The sequence below is a fragment of the Mustela nivalis genome, assembly GCF_964662115.1.
Source record: "Mustela nivalis genome assembly, chromosome: 8".
NCBI classification, from domain to species: domain Eukaryota; kingdom Metazoa; phylum Chordata; class Mammalia; order Carnivora; family Mustelidae; genus Mustela; species Mustela nivalis.
In genome coordinates this window covers 73595180-73617218 of record NC_139027.1, presented here as the reverse complement: position 1 = coordinate 73617218, position 22039 = coordinate 73595180, and the positions used below count along the sequence as shown (strand labels likewise).

General features: G+C 36.3%; 1 protein-coding gene across 6 annotated transcripts in view; it reads right to left on the bottom strand.

The window, feature by feature from the left end:
- Window positions 1-22039, bottom strand: part of MGAT4A (alpha-1,3-mannosyl-glycoprotein 4-beta-N-acetylglucosaminyltransferase A) — a 150979-nt gene that overhangs the window by 26935 nt on the left and 102005 nt on the right. For all 6 annotated transcript variants that reach the window (XM_082746879.1, XM_082746878.1, XM_082746882.1 and 3 more), the window contains exons 5-8: window positions 21347-21480; window positions 5818-5864; window positions 4063-4176; window positions 2388-2463 (exon numbers count right to left, since the gene is read on the bottom strand). In XM_082746879.1, the coding sequence (XP_082603005.1) occupies window positions 2388-2463; window positions 4063-4176; window positions 5818-5864; window positions 21347-21480 (371 nt within the window). The remainder of the gene's footprint in view (window positions 1-2387; window positions 2464-4062; window positions 4177-5817; window positions 5865-21346; window positions 21481-22039) is intronic.

Below are 22039 nucleotides of genomic sequence, written 5' to 3'. Positions count from 1 at the left end.
TGTAAAGCCTAAGTTGGAAAGAAAAATGTACGACGTGTGAAGTGTGTCTTAAGTGTCAGTTCATAGCTACTGTGCTTCTTTTTTTTTTTTTTAAGATTTTATTTATTTATTTGACAGAGAGAGATCACAAGTAGGCAGAGAGGCAGGCAGAGAGAGAGGAAGGGAAGCAGGCTCCCTGCTGAGCAGAGAGCCCGACGCGGGACTCGATCCCAGCACCCCGAGATCACGACCTGAGCCGAAGGCAGCTGCTTAACCCACTGAGCCACCCAGGCGCCCCAGCTACTGTGCTTCTAACACCACATATACACACCCTGCTTAACCAAAGTTTTCTTTATGCTTTTTTTTTTTTAAGATTTTAAGAGAGAATGGGAGAGGAAGCACAAGCAGGGGAAGCAGCAGGCAGGGGAGAATCAGACTCCCCACTGAGCAAGGAGCCCGACATGGGACTCTATCCCAGGACTCTGGGATCATGACCTGAGTCGAAGGCAGATGCTTAACGGACTGAGCCACCCAGCACCCCTGTTATCCTCTTTCTTCACCCTATCCTTTTGTTAATTTCCTAAATGCTTACTTCTTCTATACTCCACATACACACACACAAAAAAAGCTTTAAGAGTCTATGAATTCTATGGTTAGAGATAAATTTAAAACCCATTTTAAAAGCAATGTAACTACACTTTTAAATGCTCTCTATAAAGTTCTTGACCATCGTGTAAATATACAGAGGCCCTAGAACAAACAGCAAGATTCAACTACAATAATATGGGGCACATGAAATAAAATGTTTTGAAGCTATTATCTTAAGATTAAAGTAAGACTTCTCTAAGACATTTAAAGGATACCATGTTTTTATACTCCCAACTCTTGTATACAAAATGTTATATTCTGACTCTATCATCATCAATATTTCCCAACCTGAGAGCCAAGAAAGGGTGCCTGCTCATTTGAATGCACGTGGCCCAAGATAAAATGTCCAAGGAGACAAAGTCTGTGCTCCGTAAGACTGCCCTACCATGGAAAAGCAGGCTTCTCTTTCTTTCCTTCCCTCTCAAACCCCTGCCAGCAGCTGCAAAACCATTTACTTCCTTTCTGGTTCAGGGACCCAGAGCCTCTTCTTGCAACTCTCATCAAAACCTCCTTTTTGAAGAATAAATGAAACAAGATGAGATTAGGAGGGAGACAAACCATAAGTGACTCTTAATCTCACAAAACAAACTGAGGGTTGCTGGGGGGAGGGGGGTTGGGGGGGTGGGGTTATGGACATTGGGGAGGGTATGTGCTTTGGTGAGTGCTGTGAAGTGTGTAAACCTGGCGATTCACAGACCTGTACCCCTGGGGATAAAAATATATTGTATGTTTATAAAAAATAAAAAAAAAAATTTTAAAAACCTCCTTTTAGGGAAAGATCTAATAAACTTTTTATACTAAAAAACAAACAAACAACAAAAAAAAGTAACTGACAGGCTTAGTGTGCTTCGCCACTGAGGGGTATCTGCATTTTGAACAAGGAATAAAGATGAAATAAAGATTCAATTCCAACTGTAAAATTTAAGCTTAAGTCACTAAGGAGAATGAACTTTGGAAGAGATAAGAACCTCCTACAATTATTTAAGTTGTTGCCTACCTGGCTAACTTAAAAGCTGTATCATTACAGACTTATTCTCTGAGTCACGCTGCTAAAAGCTAGACCATTATAGCTAAACGTCAGTTATACTATCTTCAATATAAATGTTCATGTATTGTACCACTTAAAAAAAAAAAAAAAAAGAAGAAGAAGAAAGAAAACTGTATTACTGTAAGACCAACAAAAAAACTATCAGAAAATCCGGGTTTCTGGGTGGCTCAGTTGTTAAGTGTCTGCCTTCGGCTCAGGTCATGATCCCAGGGTCCTGGGAACAAGCCCCACTCTGGGCTCCCTGCTCAGTGCTCCCACTCTCCCTGCTTGTGTTCCCTCTCGCACTCTCTGTCAACTAAATAAATAAATAAATCTTAAAAAAAAAAAAAAAAACACCTATCAAAAAATCCTTCTTTAAAGTTTGCCAAGTAATTAAACCTTAGCTCTTTTTAACAGGGGAGAGAGGGAGAATGAGAGCAAAGATGGAGGGATAGGAGAAGAGGAAAGAGATAAAGAGATGAATGACCTGCCCACCATCACACCATTAAGTAGAAAACTATTGTTTGTGCTAAACCAGAGAATGGAACAGCAGAACCCACATTATCAGTGACTGTGATGTGACAGACCTTTCTGCTCTCTGATATACTTTTATAATCTGATACATCTTAAAAGGCTTACACTTTCAAAACTTTCTGTTTCAATGAACATATACTCTGGATATTACTTTTTCCTTAAAAGTGTGAAAAAACATTACAGGACAAACCATACTTACCTGAATGTAATATATTCCCTTTTCCTGAGCATACATCATTAGAAAACAATAATCTAGGTTTTGCTTTGTTCTCCATCTAAAATAAAAATTTTCAGAAATGAGTTAAGAATCAGACTCAAATTTAGCAAAATAAGATTCAATGTAAATATTTTATAATGCATACTACATGTTATATTTTATAATATATATACATACATTCCATACACACAGTAGACAATATATACAAAATATCTGTCGACCCACAGATACCTATATATCTATATATGTACACATAGGTTACACCCACGTAGGAGAGCATGAAAGAGAATTTACTTTTCTCTAACGAAGCCTTTATCAAAACACTAATCGTCAAGATGTCCTGAGGAAAAAAGGAGTCTAATATCAAGTAAATTTGTAAATCATATATATCCCCCTTCTGGAGACATATTCATATATCACAGGCACTGAAACTTCCAAAAGTAAATAGATTTGTTGAATAAAAACTTTTCTATTATTTTCCAAACTCCTTCGACTGAAGGCCCTTTTTGCAAATGTAATATCTTAGTGTTTCTGGAAAATGGTGCTTCAAGAACTATACTTTGAGGATCACTGCTTTGCATAAAGGCAGAAATTAATAAAATATTGTACGGAATGCTTAAAAAACCCAAAACACATTAAAGTTTACATTATTAAGTCCTTTCAGGGAATTCCTAGTAACCTACAGAAACAGACTAATGCTGAATAAGAGAAGTAGTTGTACAAACAAGTTAAAAAAAACAAAAACAAACAAACAAACAAAGGGTTTGAATCATACAAAGTAAACTTCTCCAGAATATACCTTGGAAGTTGTTCTGAATTTAATGAGACCACCTAGAATTTACCGAAACCATTCCCAAATTTTTTAGAACTAAAATATTTCTTGAGAGACAACTGATTAGATGGTTATATCCGTCTTTCAGACAAATTAACAACTCAAGAAATATAATCTCTTCCCCAAACGTGATTTTTTCCTTCTTTCTGGTGACATAAAATTCAAAACTAATGTTAGTATCTCTTAGATTACATTGTTTTTAATAACAATACAATAAAAGTTTTCAGTCCTCCAATTTTAGAGATTTAGAGACAAATCCGGTTAACTGGATTTTTATATTATTACAATATAATTCTGCAAAACAGTAATATTGTTTTTATCACTTCCACTGAATCAGTACTCATTTACTTTGCATACAGATGTTAGGTTTCTATCTGCACTCGCTTTTGCATTATTCTGAATATATCTTAAGTCATAACCCACAGAAGAGCAGTTATAAAAGTTATAGAATGCAGTGGCTGCGTGGTTCCATGATTAAGTGCCCCCAGCTCAGGTCATCATCCTGGGGTCCTGGTATTGAGTCCCAGCATCAGGCTCCCTGCTCAGTGGGGAGCCTGCTTCTCCCTCTCCCTCTGCCACTCCCCACAGCTTGTGTGTGCGCACGCTCTCTCTCTCTCTCAAATAAATAAAATCTTTAAAAAAAAGTTATTGCACAGAGCAAATCCAAACTGCATATTTTCCAATTAATAACCAAAAATGCATTAGCTCTTACAAATTAGCTGAGTCGTAAAATGTGTTACATTCCAGTAAATACTTATTACATGGTAAACATTTATTCCATATCATACTCACAAGAGTGAGGGATCTTAAACAACACAGGCTCACCTTACTCTTTCTTTGGAGTCTCCAAATGTCTCCTTTAAGTTTGTCAGGTCAGGATAATAGCTTTCAGGAGGGGATATTATTTCCACCAAGCCAGAACTGATTTCTTTAGAAAATCTGTCATAAGAAAGATTAGCTGAGTTATTTAAGCTCTGTGGGATTTTATCTATCTTAATGCTCAACTTAGTGTGCTTAACATAAAATATATCAGTGAGGTATACTGTTAGGGTCACTCACGGAAGCAGCTCATCATTGATTTTACTTGCCAGAAAATAAGAATTTTTTGAATAACACAAAGGGGTTTTTTTTTTTTTAAATAATGCTTTAAAAACAGTGCAAAAAATGCTACTATCCCTAGAGAAGCATAGAAATCCTAAGCCAACTGCATGTATTATATTCCTAAAAAGTATCAGAATTTTAAAAAATCAAAATGAAGGTATCACAGACAATAGAGAATTGAAGAAAAACAAACTAACAAATGTGTGTGTGTGTCTGTGTCATACATGGAGCAACGTCTGGAGGAATCCAGTTGTCCTAACTGTGGGATGTACTACTGACTTTAGTGGCAGACATCAAGGAGGGTGCTCAGTACCCTGGACACATACGAGGGTCCTCACGACAAAGAATTATCTCGCCTCCCATGTCAATAATGCCAAGGTTGAGAAAACCCGTTATAAAGCTTTTGTGATCAGCTTGACTAACTCAAGTGTATTCCTTCCACGTTTGCATTCCCCTCATTTAGTTTTTGCAAATCTCCACAAAATCCTTGTGCAACTACCCGCATTTACACAAATGTGGTTCATGCTTAGTCATACTTTTTTCCGGGCTTGGTGTTCCTACATACTGAGGAAGAAGAGAAATGACAAAAATCACAGCATAAACCCCAAAGACCTGACCATGTGGCCAAGGGGTGGAGGGGCTATAATTAGTGCCCTGCTCCTGTATTTGAGGAATCTATACTAAATTCTGTTTATATAAAGAGTTGCCAAGAAATTGAGCACTTGAAGGAAAAACAACAACAACAAATGCACAATTTATTTCTGCACTCTTCATAGGTTTTTAAAAAGTTTCTGGTTTCAGCATTTTAGACAAAGTAAGAACGACATTATTTTAAATCTAGGGTTGACAAATAATTGTTGCTTCCTTTTGGCTTTTTAAGTAAAAGATAGCATCTTTAGGGCAAAAATAGGTAAAAGTCAATGAAGAAACCCGTATCATGACGAGTTTTTATGGTATCACTATTAAAGCTATGAAGGCAGTATTATGAAAACTAATATCAGAAACTTACTAAGCTTTCCCCCTATTAGCTGGTAAGTGCTTGCTCACAGTAAACTATTACTCAGTCTTTGCAGAATAGAACAGATTTAGCCATAGTTTAGCACTGAGGTTTGGAACCACTACAACTACAACAAGCTACAACTACTGTAAGACTATCCACCGTGATAGCAGAGTGTTTTCTCTGTCAACTGAGGGTGAAAGACATAAGTAATCTTGTATGATCCTCTCTATGGTCTTTAAGATTGATAATTCATTAACAGAGTTACATATGTATGGCATTCAAATCTTTTCTATACTGAAATATACCACTTTGTCCATGATCAGAAAACCGTATATCCACCCACTTTAAAAGACCAATGATAGTGACCCAATGAACACTAAACACAGAGAAATGAACTATAAAAGAGGCATTTTCTTTTAGCAAAAAGCCAGTAAGTAACAGTAACTAAAATATTATCATTTTCATAATTAAGAACTTACTCTTTCTCCAAGTTGGCTACAACACTGTGTACATAATCACTATCTGTCTGGGAAAAGAAAAAAAATTATACATACATTACTGTTTTTAAATTTTTAACTTTTAATACTGAATTCAAATAAATAATTACAATATTAAGGGAAAGCATGGCATCTAATTTTGAGACATGGATTTGCATTTCTGTATTCTATTTTATTGCACTACAATATATCATGGAGTACTTACTAATACAATAAACAGAGGTCAGTTTTTATTATGTTCAGTGGTCTCTGATTAGGTAGAAAAAATGGTACAGAAACTATTTTTGCTTCTTCTGAAACACCCAAACTATAAGCAGTGAGTTAATCACAGATGCACCACGCTATAGGGAAAGATTTCTCCACTTACAATCCTAAAACCTAGGTTCAAGATCTGTCTCCGTAGCTACTTGGCCTGTATTAATTGAAAGTAAGTCACTTTCGTGAGCCCTCCTTTCCTATACTATTTAAAAAAAAAAAAAAAAAGGCAGGAGGATAAAACGCCTTAGAGACTATGACACTTAATGATAAAACCACTAATAAAAAGCTGTTGTTGTCTGTATTCTTATTATCGTCATTATTATTAGCCTGATAATGAGAACCCAAGTCAAAAGCACTTTACCCAGAGTTAGAAATAAATGCTTATCAGACCTGTATATTTTAAAATTGTATACAAACAGGGGTGCCTGGATGGTTCAGTTGGTTAAACTTCTTGATTTTGGCTCAGGTCACAATTTCAAGGTCCTGGAATCAAGCTCTGCTTTGGGCTCTGTGCTGGGTGTGGAGCCTGGTTGGGATTCCCTCTCCCTCTCCTCCTGCCCATCCCCACCACTTGTGCAGTCTCTCTCAATCACTCACTCAATCAATAAATTATATACAAATAGAGTTCTAATACTCCCTACCAATTTTAAATACATTCCCAGCTTATATTAAAATGCTCAATTGTCAAAGGAATCAGTGACCCATAAAATATGATCTAGGATATAGAGACTGCCAAAAACTCTTAATACTGGAGAAAAACAAACGGAAAAAAAAGATTAAGCTTAACCCTGGAAATTACAAAACTATTAAGCTATAAAAAGTTGTATAAAGGGTTTTCTGTAAAAGTATTTTACCTCTAATTTCTGTTAACTGAAAGTGATTTCTATTTTTATTATTACACTTAAAGAATGAGGAGTGAGGCAGTAACACCACATCCTTCAAACTCCTAACAGCTATGGAGATAAAATGGGCACGTAACTCAAACCTCTCCATATTCTTCCCACATAAACCTAAACATTAGTCAGTGATTTATTTTTTAATAAATTATTCACAGACATGTGTAACCAATGAGTACCTTACCACTCATCAGCTCTAATTTTGGAGAATATGATCAGAATTGGTTTATACAAATTTTAATGTTTAAGCAACAACCTGATATGCAATATGACAAGCATTTGTGAAGGGCCACTGATTTGCCAAGCCAAAGGAAAAGGAATACAGAGATGAACAAGACCAGTTCCCTCTCCCCAACAGGCTGTTCAAGAGGTGGGCTAAGATGAGTGGATGCAAGTGCAGATTTATTGTGTAATATGTAATAAAAAGTATGGAACTCAAGTGAACCATATCTAATATCTAATTACACGGAATCCTTATTTTGCATGCTAACTGACATAACTAGCAAAATATTTGCTTAAATGCCTGTTAACTGGTGTCACTTTTCTCCAAGAGAATCCAACCTTTCTGGTACCAGCTAAGGAAACCGTGCTGGGAAGCCTCTGAAGAAAGCTCTTGCCCACCTGACCTCGAGAGGGCTGGCCAGCCGGGCTTTATCTCCACAGGGCCACTCCCTACCTCTCCCCTGTAAAGGAAACCATCTACATTGCACAGTACATTGCGCAGTAAAGGAAACAACTTACAGAAAAGGAATGCAATGAAAAGTCAACCTACGGAATGGGAGGAGATACCTGTAATGGCGGCTATCCAAAATACTTGGAGAACTGATACAACTCTAACAAAAACCTGACTTAAATGGGGGCAGAAGATCTGAATAGACATTTTCTCCAAAGAAGACACACACACAGGCACAAGAAAAGATGCTCCCTATCACAATTATCGGGGGAATGCAAATCAAAACAGCAATGAAATACCACTCCAACCGTCAGAACGGCTAGTATCAAAAAGACAAGAAACAACAAGTGTTGGCAGAAGAAAAGGAAACCCTCGTACCCTGTTGGTGGGCAATTAAGTCAGTGCAGCCTCCTCTGGTAAATAGTACGGAGGTCCACAAAAAAATTAAAATACAGCTACCATATGGTTCAGGAATGCCACTTCTGGGTATTAATCAATAAAAAAAAAAAACCACAAAAGCACTAATTCGAAAAGATACTATGTATCCTGATGTTCACTGCAGCATTACTTACAATAGGCAAGATACAGAAGCAACTCAAGTGCCCACTGATGGACAAAAAAAATGTGATCTACAAAGTGGACTACTGTTCAGCGATAGCAAAGAATGCAATCTTGCCATTGGTGATAACACAGGTGGACCTATAGTCAATAAGCCAGACAAAGACAAAGACAATAAAATTTCACTTATATGTGGAATCTAAAAGACACAACAAATTTACAAACAGAATGAAAAGAGACTCCTAGATAGGGAGAGCTAGTGGTTGCAGGGTTGGGGGGTGGTGAAAGAGGTGAAGCAGATTAAGAGGTACCAACTCCCAGTTATAAAGTAAGTAAGTTATGAAGATGTAATGTATAGCATAGGGATAGAACGCATAATACTGTAACAACTTTGTATGGTGACAGATGGTAACTAGACCTATCACGGTAATCATTTAAAAATACATAAACATACTGAATAGCTATCTTGTACATCTTAAACTAGCATAATATTGTATGTCAGTTATAATCCAATTTTTTAAAAAGTCTGAATTAGTCAATAGGCCATAAGAGTCTCCAGAAAAGAGGTCATAAAAATAACAATATCCACCACGTTGGATAGTTACCTCCTGCATAACCTCTTAAGACTTTGTATCATTAGGTTGATAGCATTGTACTAGTCTTCTATATCCTTACACATTTTTCTTTATTCGCTCTATCGAGTAATGAAAGAAATTACACTTAAAATCTCAAAGATTGTGGAAGAATTTGCTAACAACTCAGAAGCTCACTAATCAATGGCCTACAGCCCATGACGTAGCAGAAGGCCAAGCACACATTCAGTGTGGACCAGCCCTTAGGCTGCCAACTAGTAGAAGGGATCAAGGTACCCTTTGATTCTTTGATTCTTTGTGCTAATTCTGAGAAAAATGCCATTGTTATCTGGACAGAGGTTACACTGTATCTGTATACTGCTCTAACAGACACCCACATACCTGGGTGTCATGAGGATGTATGTAGCATGAATACTTTGTAATGTTGACTGATGAGATCTAAGACAATTCATCTAAAAATTTAGAAATTAAAAAAAAAAAAAACAGGCTCTTCCTCTAGCACTTTAAAGACATTGTTCCATTGTCTTGGACTTGCACAGTTTCTAACAAGAATCTATAGTATTCTTACTCTTCTTTTTCTGTGTATAATGTATCTTTGCTTAGGCTTCTTTCTAGACCTGCCCTTTATCTGTTTAAAGCAATTTGATTATGACATACCTGACAGTGGTTTTCTGTTTATTCTGCTTGGATTTTTTTGGACTTCTTAAATCTAAGGATTTACACTTTTCTTAAAAAAAAAATGGAAAAATTTCAGTGATTATTCCTTCCTTCTCCTCTCCAATCTGGACTCTCATATGGTAGAGCAGTTACTATTATCCCATAGATAAATGCAGTGAGTAACACTGTACTTTTTCAGTCTCTTTCTCTATATTCTTAATTTTGGGTAAATTCTACTGTCATTCTTAAATTCAAAGGTATCTAATCCTTTCCTTTGGTATCTAATCTGTTAAGATTATATAGTAAAGTTTAAGTTTCAGAAATGTACTTTCCTTTGCTCTATGTTATACCATTTGATTCTTTATACATCTTCCATTCCATTCCTCAGTGTGTTAAGTACTTGAAAACGTCTGTAATAGTTTTGTTGTCCTTTCCTTCCAATTCTATCACCTCTATCTCTTCTAGATTTGTTTTGTCAGCTAAATTTTCTTTTAGTTATGGTTCATTTTTTTCTTCTTGGCATGATAGCCCTTTTTTATTTGATGATAGACATCATAAATCCTGCATTTTTGAGTGTCTTAATTTTTTTTTTTTTTTTAAAGCACTGGGCTTTATTTAAGCAGGCAGGCAACTGTGGATCAGTTGACCCCTCACAGGCCTCTTTTTGGCTTTGGTGGGGTGGGTGGGACTAGAATGACCACTTCAAAGACAGTTTGACTCCTCTGGATTCTCCAGTAAATGTCCTGGGTGACTACCAAGGACTTGCCATTCAGGCCCATCAGAACTCAAAGTACATGAGCAATGGCAATATTCAGGTTGCAGACCCCTGATCATTTTTCTCCCCAGACTTGTGTAGTGTACCCTGTGCGCACACACACCCCAATATAACAAGGACCCAAAGGCACTCTCATTTTCTGTGCAGCAGTCTCCTTTCTGCAACTCTGTTCTGCAGTTTCCCCTTGCTCTCCCTGTGACTGCCCTTGTGCAGTGTGATCTGGAATGCATCTCCAGGCAGAAAGTTGGGGAAATTGTGGTATTCACTGCATTCATTTTTCTGTCTCAGGGAATCCTGTTGTGCACAGTCCGCTGTCCAATGTCTGAGAACAAAGGAATCATATTTTGTTCAGCCTTCTAGCTGCTTATAGCAGGAAAAGTAAATCCAGTCCTTATTAACTCTTTCAGGGCCTAAAACAGATGTTACTTTACATAATAAGGAACCAAAGAAAATTCCAGAAAACTAATGTGTACAAGTGACAAATCAAAAGCACTAAAGGGACCCCATGGGCTAGAATGGGACTGGCAGCTCATAATAAATTTTATGTCCCTAGGGTCAAAGGAGAAGCTATTCCTATCCATCTAATGCTTGGCTTTATGATACTTTAAATTCAATGCAGACGATCAGAAAGGCTAATAAATACCAGCTGGCCTTACTAGTTTCTAGTAAAATGGTCAAGCTGTTAAAAGAATAAACAAACATACACACACTTCATTTCCAATATGTCTATCACAGTCTTTCCTCCTTTCCTTCTCCTAAATAGTTGATGCTATAGCAACAGTTCTCAAACTTTTCCAATCAGAACTCATTCCGATCAAATTCTCACCACCTCTTCAATTATCCTAGTCTAAGCCTCACCTGTATTATTACAATAGTTTCCTAAGCAGGTTCTTTGCTTTCCTTTCCAAGGAAGTCAGCGTGACCCTTTCAAAAGGTAAGTCCTGTTATTCTCACCAAAAAGGCATAACTACGGTCCAATCACGAGAAGATAGCAAACAAATCCAGACTGAGGTATTTTACAATGTAACTGACTAGTGTGCTCAATGAAGATCTCTAAGTTCATGGAAGACAAGGAAAGTACAATCAGCTGTCATGGGTAGAAGGCAACTAAGGAGTCAGAACAACTAAATGCAAGGCGGTATTTAGGGCTGGTTTGCTAAAGCATAAAAACAACCATAGGTGGAAAAACATCTAATTTGAATAAAGTCTACAGTTTAGCAAATGGTATTATACCAATGTTAGTTTCCTAGTTTTGATAGTTTTGTCATGGCTACATATGTGGTAAATATTATGGCAAGCTAAGTCAAGGGAATAGTCTCTGTATTATTTGCATAAATTTTCTATAAACCCAAATTATTTATTATTAATATTCTTTCTAATATTCTTCTTCTTCAAGAACTTATTACCATTTAATGCATTGTATATTTGTTTTTTAATCTTTTTCTGTAAGTTTCACTGGGAAGAGGCTTTGTTTTACTCAAAGATATGCCTAATACTTACCACTGTTTGGGTAAATACTGGTTGAATTATAAGCAAATTTAATAGGATATTATGTATGTACCATTTCTTCCTAATTGACTTGGGTATGATCTGTAACAAATGCTTAAGTAAACATCTTAATATGCAACTGCTAAAAAAATTACAGGCCCAAAACACTACTGATGCACTTACACAGTAATGTGTAATTTAAAATGAAAACCAGAAACCTGAGACAGATAATCAGCAAGTCTATTTAAGATCTGAACAATATTGGGGCGCCTGGGTGGTTCAGTGGTTTAAGCCTCTGCCTTCAGCTCAGGTCATGATCTCAGAGTCCTGGGATCGAGTCCCACATCGGGCTCTCTGCTTGGCAGGGAGACTGCTTCCCCCTCTCTCTCTGCCTGCCTCTCTGCCTACTTGTGATCTCTGTCTATCAAATAAATAAATAAAAATCTTTAAAAAAACAAAAAAGATCTGAACAATACTACCAACTCGATCTAACAGACATTTATAAAACACACCTCTTGGACAATAGCAGAATCCATTCTTTTTAAGCAACATGGAATCTTATCCAGGATAGACCATATGCTAGCTTATAAACAAGTATTGATAAATTTAAAAGGTCTGAATTAGAAATAAAACAAGAGAAGGAAATTCAGAAAGTCTACAAATAAGTAAAAATTAAACAATACATTTCCAAATAATCCACGGGTCAAAGCAGATTACAAGGGGATTTAGAAAGTATTTTGATCTGAATGAAAGTAAAACTTGACATAACAAAATTTATGAGATGCAGCTAATGTGGAACTGAGAGAATAATTTAACGCTTAAAATTGCCTCTATTAGAAAAGATCTCCAGCCAATAACCTAAGAATTCAGGAAAAAAATCTAGAAAATCTAGAAGGCGGGGTGGGGGGGGTGTCTAAGAATTTGGAGAAATCTAAAGATCTAGAAAAAGAGTAAACCAAACTAAAAGCAGTAGAAAACTAAACTAAAAGTAGAAGGGAAGAAGTAATAAAGAATGGAAATTAATGTGGCAGGAAAATAAAAAAATGATGAAGTCAATAAAACTAAAAGTTCTTTGAAAAGATCAAATAATAATGTCAACTGAAGAGCATTATAGGGAGGTCTGTCTGGTCTGCCTGGCTGCCAACCAGCTGGGTGAGAAGATGGAAAAGGTCTCAGCGGGAAGGAAATGGCGAAGGGAAAAGAAGGAAATTAGAGGGGCGTTAGGAAGAGTGAAGACAGGAGACTACTGTTTAGAATAACAAACTCCGCAGACTGCTGGGACTCTTCAGCCATGGGTATGTATAATTAATATATTGTTTTCAAATGCAGAACAACAAAAGTAAGTAGAGAAAAAAATATCCCTTTGTAATGCTAGATTACAAGAGCACCATCTCTAGTCTAGTGGATTTTTTTTAAAATCTCCTCCAGGACTTTCTTCGATGTTCATCGAATGAAAGAATAATTAGAATGGTATCTGTACTTCTGCCTTTATTTAAAAAAGAGCACTAACAGGTAATTATAAGAGCTTGAGAAAACATAACCAGACAGAGGACTACTGTCTCTGAGGCTAATGTAATCTTCAGATGCTTTGGGTGGGAAAAAGTTTCAAAGCATTCAGGGAACTGAACTCTCACTGAAAGCACACTAAACTAACTAGAAAAAATTGTGCCACTTATATAAAGTTTGCCTAGGAAGCACTGACATTATACAGCATTACCAATGAGAAACAGATACAAAACTGCAAACTCCATTTTCAGTAAGACAAATATTAATAACCAAATTTCTCAAACTCTAAAGGAATCCAATGTGGTTCCAATAATCAGAGGTAGCCTGAAGAATTACACAGACCAACTATATTTGTAGGAAGCAGCCTGACTGTAGCAGCTACAAAGACAGTCTTTGATTAAAAAACAACTAGTCTGGAACACTACTTTACCCCCTCCTCCTCTTGTAACCCGGTGGCCTAAAGGAGAAAAAAAAAAAAAGCTATTTCCTTCCACGATGATTCATAAAAAAGGAACCAGCACAGCAACTATACAAAAATATATAAGAAAAAAAGGAGAAATTCAGCAAAACCTATGAACAAAAACAAACAAAAAAAACCTGTATCGATAGCCACAAAACAGATGAAAAATCATGACCAAACATTTCCCCACTAATTTAAAAGAAAAAACACCCAGTTAAAGCACTTGCTACTATGAAGCAACACTAGATATCAGAAATGATTGTGAAGATTCTAAAATGTGCATGGAAATGCAAAGGACCTAAAAAATCTAAATCAATTCTGCTAGTAACAAAATTGGAGGACTTAATCCACTACCTTATTTCAATACTTATTCAAAGTTATAGTAATCAAGATAGTGAGGTACATGCGTAAGGATCAACCTATAGGTCAATGAAACAGAAAAGAAAAAGACCCACATGTACGTGGTCATGGATTTTCAACAAAGGCATCAAAGCAATCCAGTGGGGAAAGGAAAGTGTTTTCAACAACTGGTACTGGAGTAAGTGAACACCCACCTGAAAACAATGAACGTGAACACTGTGTTACACCACAACAAAAATTAACCCAAGACGGATGGCAGACTTAACACAAAAATTAAAACAAAGTTTTCAAAAGAGATAATCTTCACAATTTGGGGCTAGGCAAAGATTTCTTAAGATCATGGAGAACAATAATTAGAAAGCAAAAAATTAATTAGACTTCATCAAAATTAAAAACTTCTCCTCACCAAGAAAATGTGAAAAACATGAATAGACTTCCACAGATTAGGAGAAAATACTCACAAAACACCCATATTTGACAAAGTAAAAGTATCCAGTATATACAAAGAACTCTGATAACTCAAAAACAAAACACACAAAAAACCACCACACAATTTTTTTTTTAAATGGGCAAATGGGTTGAAGACAATTCCTGAAAGAAGATATATAAATACAATGGATTAATGATAGATAAAGGATGGATAGGTAGGGATATGATAAATGAATACTAAAACTTTAGTAGTAAAATATAGGTGTCATATATGCAGATATAACTAAAATTCTTTCAACTTTCTTGTCTTTAAAAGTTCACAATAAAAAGAACATTCAAAAGTTCTTTTCTGAAAAAAAAAAAAAAAAAAAAAAAAAAACAAGTAAGATTTGATTCTATATACCTAAAGACCATATTATGTGCCAGGGAAAAATGATCCACAATGGTTGAAATCAAGACGTGTTAGAGCAAGATCACTAGGCTTTAAGGATGGAAAAAGAATCATTTGGGCCACTGGGCAAGATGGGTTTCTTACAGCAAGCAGTGAGAAACGTGGAAGGTCATCTAGCTGGCTTCAGCACTAGCACTCCCCTCCAACCTCCTAAAAAAGAAACTGTGATTGGGGGCTTCTATACCCAAGCAAATAATAAAGGCAGAAGATAACATCTTGGACCACCCAGGACTTCTGGGAGAATTGCTCATGTGGACCTTTCTTGAAGAAATTAGAAAATGAACTTTAATCAACAGGTTTAAGCAGATCAGCAATACAGAAACTACTTGGTGCTTATTTGGGATTAAGCAAGTAAGCAGATACACTGTGAATCATGAGGCTAAGTTTCCCACTAATGGGGAACTTAGTAAGAATAAGGAATTAGGGGAGGCTAGAACGAACCCTGCAGTATTGGACTGGAATCAAAGGTGTCATTACCAACTCATGATTTTTAACACATACAGATAAATGGACTTAAGACCTGTATAGATGTACAGATGTGTGTATATATGCATACATGTATTTCTTATTAAGAGATAACAGGTTTCTCTCCAATTAATTGGTTTCTCTCCAATTAAGAGATACTAGGTTCCCTCCGGACATGGCTGATTCCAGGTTTGGGGCAGGGAAAATACAAAATAAGCTGAGAACTTCTTACGCTGCTAGGATATAAGGAAAAATGATGGGGCATATTGAAAGAGCAACAAGTGGCCAAATTTTAACAATTTTAATAACAAAGTAAAAAATTTACCATAATATCCACAACTTCACACTGGTATCAATAACCAACAAAATAAAATTGAAGAAAAGGATAGTTCTTCCTTGCAAAATTCTAATTAATGTAGAAGAAACAAGGAAATCACCATTCAGCAAACATAACTGTCAGAGGCAAGAATCATTAAGAATGATTAGTTGGGAAAAGTTAAAGAGAAACAGGATATATGCATGATCTCAAAGCGTCACTCCAGAAGATAGCTTCTAAGTACATCTGGAAAAAGAGCTTATTTATAGAAGAGAAACCTGTCAGACACCACCTTAATCAAGTGATACAAGTTAACAATGGTGATAATGAGATATGTCAAAATCATCTCAATAGGAGACTCTGAAAAAGAATACCATATCACTTCTATGGTGTTCTTGCTAAAAAATGTGGAACTTGAATTTAATCATAAGGAAACATGACACAATCCCAGACTGAGACATATTCCAGAATCCCTGCTTCTTTAGAAAAATACTTTTAGAAGAAATGGGTTTTTTGCCGGTATATAGAAAAATAAATCAATCTCATCCAGTCACCTTGACAAATTTCCCTATTATTTCTAATAATTTGTCTCTTTATTCTTTGGGGTATTCTGTGTTATCAAAAAATAATTAAGCTCCACTCAAAGTCCAGAATAGGAATATCCAAGTGGCTGAGCCCAGGTCATATGCCTGAACTGGTAAAGCAATTATCTGGCATTTTTAGTTTGTATAATGGGAGGGCGGCTTCCTCCCAGTCAGATTTATAAAATGGGAGAATTCTCTAAATATAAAAACAGAACAGGAAAAACAAATTTTGCTGAAATCCAGAGGACACTGTAGGAAAACATTTTAATAATATGAATGATAATACAGTATAAGAAATACTATAAAATACATAACAAATAATGAGACATACAGACAAAAGATCATTAAAATGCAAAGGTCATAATGTAAAGTAAAAGTGCTAAGTTAAAGTAAATGTGAGAATGATACAATCTTAAAATCTGAATATCACACTTGGATCATATCATGGATCCTTCAGAGCAACTGGAATTTATTCCTCTTAAGTCCTGCAATTCTAGAATAGAGTCAGTAAACTTTCAAACAGTACATTAACAGTCAACTCTCAAAACCTTGCATGTTCTATAAATGTCTCATCATTTATGCCCAATTGACCCCAGGGGAGAAATCACCAGAGAGGAACAAAGAACAAAAATAGAGCCAGGAACTACTTTTTTGTGTCTCCTCTTCTCCCAGAGGGGCATTCTCATGGACCCTCTCCAAGAAAAAAAGAACATGAAGAATGGGAGGTCAAACAGGCATGAAAAGACTATGATATATTTTAACATCTATATGCTTTCTTCTACAGCTCTTTTTCATTTTTAATTTTTTGCTCACACATTAAAGTGGACCAGAGGTAATTCACACCTTTGCAAAAATTAAAAATGTTTGCAAAAGATCAGTTTACTTCTACCTATTTAACCTAAACAAATTTCATATAGGAGGCTGAGGACAGTTTCATAAAAGGGATGAGCAAGGACCTGGAGGATGATTAAGAAAGAAAGGAAGAGGCCACACTTCAGGCTAAGGAATAACACAAACAGAACTGAGGACAAGCTAGGTCTATGTGACAAACTGAGAGTAAAAGAATTGGAACACAGACCTATTAATTCTGTGAGGTAAAAAAGACTTGAATAACATGGGAATTCCCATGAATAACATGGGAAACCTGGAGGAGAAGCAGTTTGAGAAAACCAGATTAACTTAGTTATGGACGGATTAAAAACTGCTCATAAAACATTCAACTAATGTTATCAAGTAGGCAGTTCGAAATGCAGGCTTAGGAAGATGCTAGAGATCTAGAGCCAGAAACCATGCAACATACAGATCGTGGTCACCTCTACAGAATATGTATTTGTTACTAGTGTTAATGTGCCTCAGGCTACCAAACACTTAGATTAATAACTACTAATCAAGGTAGAATCAAACATAGTGATTAATAATTCTCAATTGCCTAAAGGCAATTCAGTGAACTCTATAAATCCATCAATTCTTCAAATCAACTTTGTGGCTCAGAACAGATTTTCTTCCAGATGCTGAAATCTACATCAACACATATACAAACACCGCAATTCGGGGGTCTTCAGAAAACTGCAGGCAATCGCACTGAACTGTAAGCATGCAACACCTCTCCCTGTGTGTGATCTCACTACACCTGCCTGCAACACTGCTGAGCTTATGAAGCTCAAGTGGCAGTTAAATGGCAGAATTCAGGCCTTGAATATGGGTCATCTACCCCACACCCAGTATTATTACATCTTAGTGATCAGGTGAAGGGTCCTGAATTCTTATGTACACAAATCTGACCCTATAGACTGAAAACTATTTTTAAGTTATGGCATTGTGATTTGTAATATTAAATATATATTTGGTCTTTGCCCCATTTCGGGCACAGAGCTCCCCAAACCCTGGCAATTTCACAAATAATAAGCACAGCAGATGTTCTTCTGTTACATTAATGAGGTGGTTTGGGACCCATCCCTTCCCACCACCCTAATGAAGGATGGGGGCTGGCTGCCAGGAGAGCCAACCATGTGATCAGAGTGTTGGAACTTTCGGTCCTACCCCTCCAACCTCCAGAGAAGGTAGAGGACCAGGAGGCTGAATCAATCACCAATGGCCAATGATTTAGTAAGTCATGACTATGTAATGAAGCCTCCAGAAAAACCCAAAAGGACAGGGTCGGGGAGGTTGCATGCTGGTGAATACATAAAGGTGCTGGGAGAATGGCGCCCTCGGTGAGCATGGAAGCTCCACACCCCTTCCTACTTACTTTGTGCTGCACACCCCTTCCATCTGGCTGTCATCTCTATCCTTTATCATATCCTTTCATAAATTAGTAAACATAAGTATTGCACAGAGTTCTGTTAGGCACTGTAACAAATTAGTCACACCCAAGGAAAGGGCTCTTTGGAACCTCCAACCTATAGCTGGTTGGTCAGAAACACAGGGCTTGCAACAGGTCTCCGAAGTATGCGTGCATGTGGGCATGGGAGCCAGTTCTGTGCAAACGAGCCCTTAATCTGTGAGATTTGACCTCAACTTCAGGTAGATCACATCAGAATTCAGTTCAACTGTAGGACATCCAGAAGCTGTCACAGAGAATTCCTTGGGGTGGGGCAAAGTTCCATACAGTTGCTGACCAAAAGTGTCCACGAAGTGTCTAGGTCAAAGAAGAGACAGGGATGCCTGCGAGGCATGATCCTACCAGAGTCCCGGGATCAAGCCCCACGTCAGGCTCCCTGCTCAGCGGGGTGCCTGCTTCTCCCTCTCCTCTCTGCTCATGCTCTCTCCCTCACTATCTCTGTCTCTCAATCTCTCTCAAATAAATAAATAAACCTTAAAAAAAAAAAAAAAGTAGAGCCACACAGGGAACAAACACACAGTAGGGAAGTAGTGAGATCTCCCTACACAGGAAGAAAAAAAAAAGAAAAAAATCTGAGTCTTCCCTTTACCCAAGTACAAATTTCTTTTCTTTTATGGTGTTAAGGCTTTTTTTTTTTTTTCTCATTAAAAATCAGTACATGCTCAAAATTCTAATCTTACAAAAGTGTATACAAGAGAAAGTGGCATAACCCCATAATCCAACTCTCACAACATGAAATGTTTGTTCCACAAGACCATTATCTCTATTCATCTAATTAATGCATATGTAGGAGCTGTATAAATGTGTGTATAAGCCTGAATATATTTACACACTTGAAAATGCTTCTACTACCTCAATTTTTAGAAGCAGAATGTTAGGTCACTGAGTATTTAGTACTTTAAATCTGAACAGCTATTGCCAAATTGCTTTCCAAGGAGACTGTCCCAATTTCTACTAGTTGACAAAAATTTGTATAAATACAAATGGCCACAAGACATATAAACCAAGGAGACTACTCCAATTTCTACTGACATACAATATGCTATTGACAAATACACTCTATAAATACAAGGGGTTAAAAGCCAATATTTAATCCCATTTGGTAAAGAAATCCAAATTAAAAGAAATATTTTCTTTTTACCCATCAAGTTGGCAAAAAAACCTGAAGACCAATATTATCTAGCAGTATTATCTAACAGAGCATGGGAACAGGTCTCTCTCAGACAGCTGGAAGAATAACCTAGCTCAACTTCTGGAGGGCCTTTGACCATGTGTGAACATTTTGATGTATGTGGACTATGAACAGGCAATTACACATTTAGGAATGGATCCCACATCAGTAAGTATTCCAGTCCCCAACAATTTACTTATAGAAATGCACCGTGCAGTCTTTAAAAAAAAGAGCAAAAATTTCGGGGCGCCTGGGTGGCTCAGTGGGTTAAGCCGCTGCCTTCGGCTCAGGTCATGATCTCAGGGTCCTGGGATCGAGTCCCGCATCGGGCTCTCTGCTCGGCAGGGAGCCTGCTTCCTCCTCTCTCTCTCTCTGCCTGCCTCTCTGCCTACTTGTGATCTCTCTCTGTCAAATAAATAAATAAAATCTTTAAAAAAAAAAAAAAAAAAAAAAAAAAGAGCAAAAATTTTAAACAATCTATGTCTATCAATCAGAAACTAAGTCAATTATGTTAAAACCATATGATGGATTATTTTGCAATCACAAAAAATGATGATATGATATTCTTTTTAGCATAGAAGAATGTCCATGATATGAACAAATATATATAGTGATCCCATTTACATATAAATGTATACAAGCCATAGGAAGAATTTCTTAAAATATATTTCAGAACATCAATAGTAGTTATATCTACATGGAGGAGTAACCAGTAAATTTTCATTACACATTTCTGTAATTGTTTTAAATGGCATGCATGTGTTTACTTTTATATTAAAGAAATCATTAATAATATTTTTTAAAGACATGAGAGACCAAGAAAAGTTGCAAACCAGTATGCTAGAACCAGAAAATGTCCTAAATCCTTTCATATTCTGAAATTCTACATGATAATTACGAAAATATTTACTCCAGGTGCTTTTTACCTTCATTATTTCCAAAAAGCATATTTAATATGCTTTCCCTAGATCTTGTGAGGAGAGTAAAATATAAGAAATGTTCCCCATCCTTATATTTTTTTTTAATTTTGTATTTTTTATAAACATATATTTTTATCCCCAGGGGTACAGGTCCGTGAATCGCCAGGTCCTTATATTTTGACTTTTAAAATAATAATGGCTGCATCTTGGGAATGCAGAGTAGGGGGGAGAGAAAATAAGGAAACGATAAAACCCCAGCCCAGGCAAAGCCTTTCTCAGGTTTCAAAACTCCCAAAGAAAATCAGTGCAAAACTCTAAATTCAGGTCTGAGAGCTAAATACGGGGACTCATTGCTCTTAAAGATTATTGTATATAATAATATCCTCCTCACAAGAGATCTCTATTCCTGGACTGTTACTATAGGAGACAAGTTAAGGAAAACATAACAAGTTAGACTTACATTTAACTATCAGAAAAAAATGTATTATCTAACATTTATTCATTACATTTTTAAAAACATGCTTATAAAAGCATATTAAAACATTCATTTGTGGTTTCAACTCTTATACATTACGTGTAGTAAAAAAAAAAAATAATGACCAATAATTACCTCTCCTATGAAGACAACTATAACACAGTCCAACTTCTCTTCAGGATACAGATTATCAATAAGGGAATGAAGGGTTTCTATGAGGTAAGATTTCACTTCTCTCTTCACTGTGGGAATTCCCATTACTATTGACACTGAAACAAAATAATGATAGTAATTACATAAAAAGATTTCACAAAGACAGTATAGAATAACACTAGTATTTCAAAAATGATTATTACCCTCTCAAATTGATAGCAACAACTGAGAAAGTGAAATATACTACTCAATAATAATTGAGGAATCAAAATATACTATAAAATGTACAACTATACAAAGAAAAATAATCAAAGCCTATAAAAGCATAGCCATAACAGTGTAATTCTTTTCCACAGGGCTTATAAAAAAAAAAAAGTCAAAGTACTGTTGAAAATGAAGACATTAAAAACAAGTGACAGTAAAGTATTAAATATATATTACACAAGTAAAAAATAGAAACACTGAACACATCTTAAAAATTAATGTCTCAAAAAAACCCCAATGTCTCAGATATCATGTATATAATGCAGTCAGAAGGACACAACATCCCTTCTGTGGTTTTCTTGACAAAAACGCATAATCTCAATCTAACCATGAATATCAGACAAATCCAAATTAGGTGGGATAATCCACAAAATAATTGTCCAGGTGTTCTCTAAAGTGTCAAGATCAGGA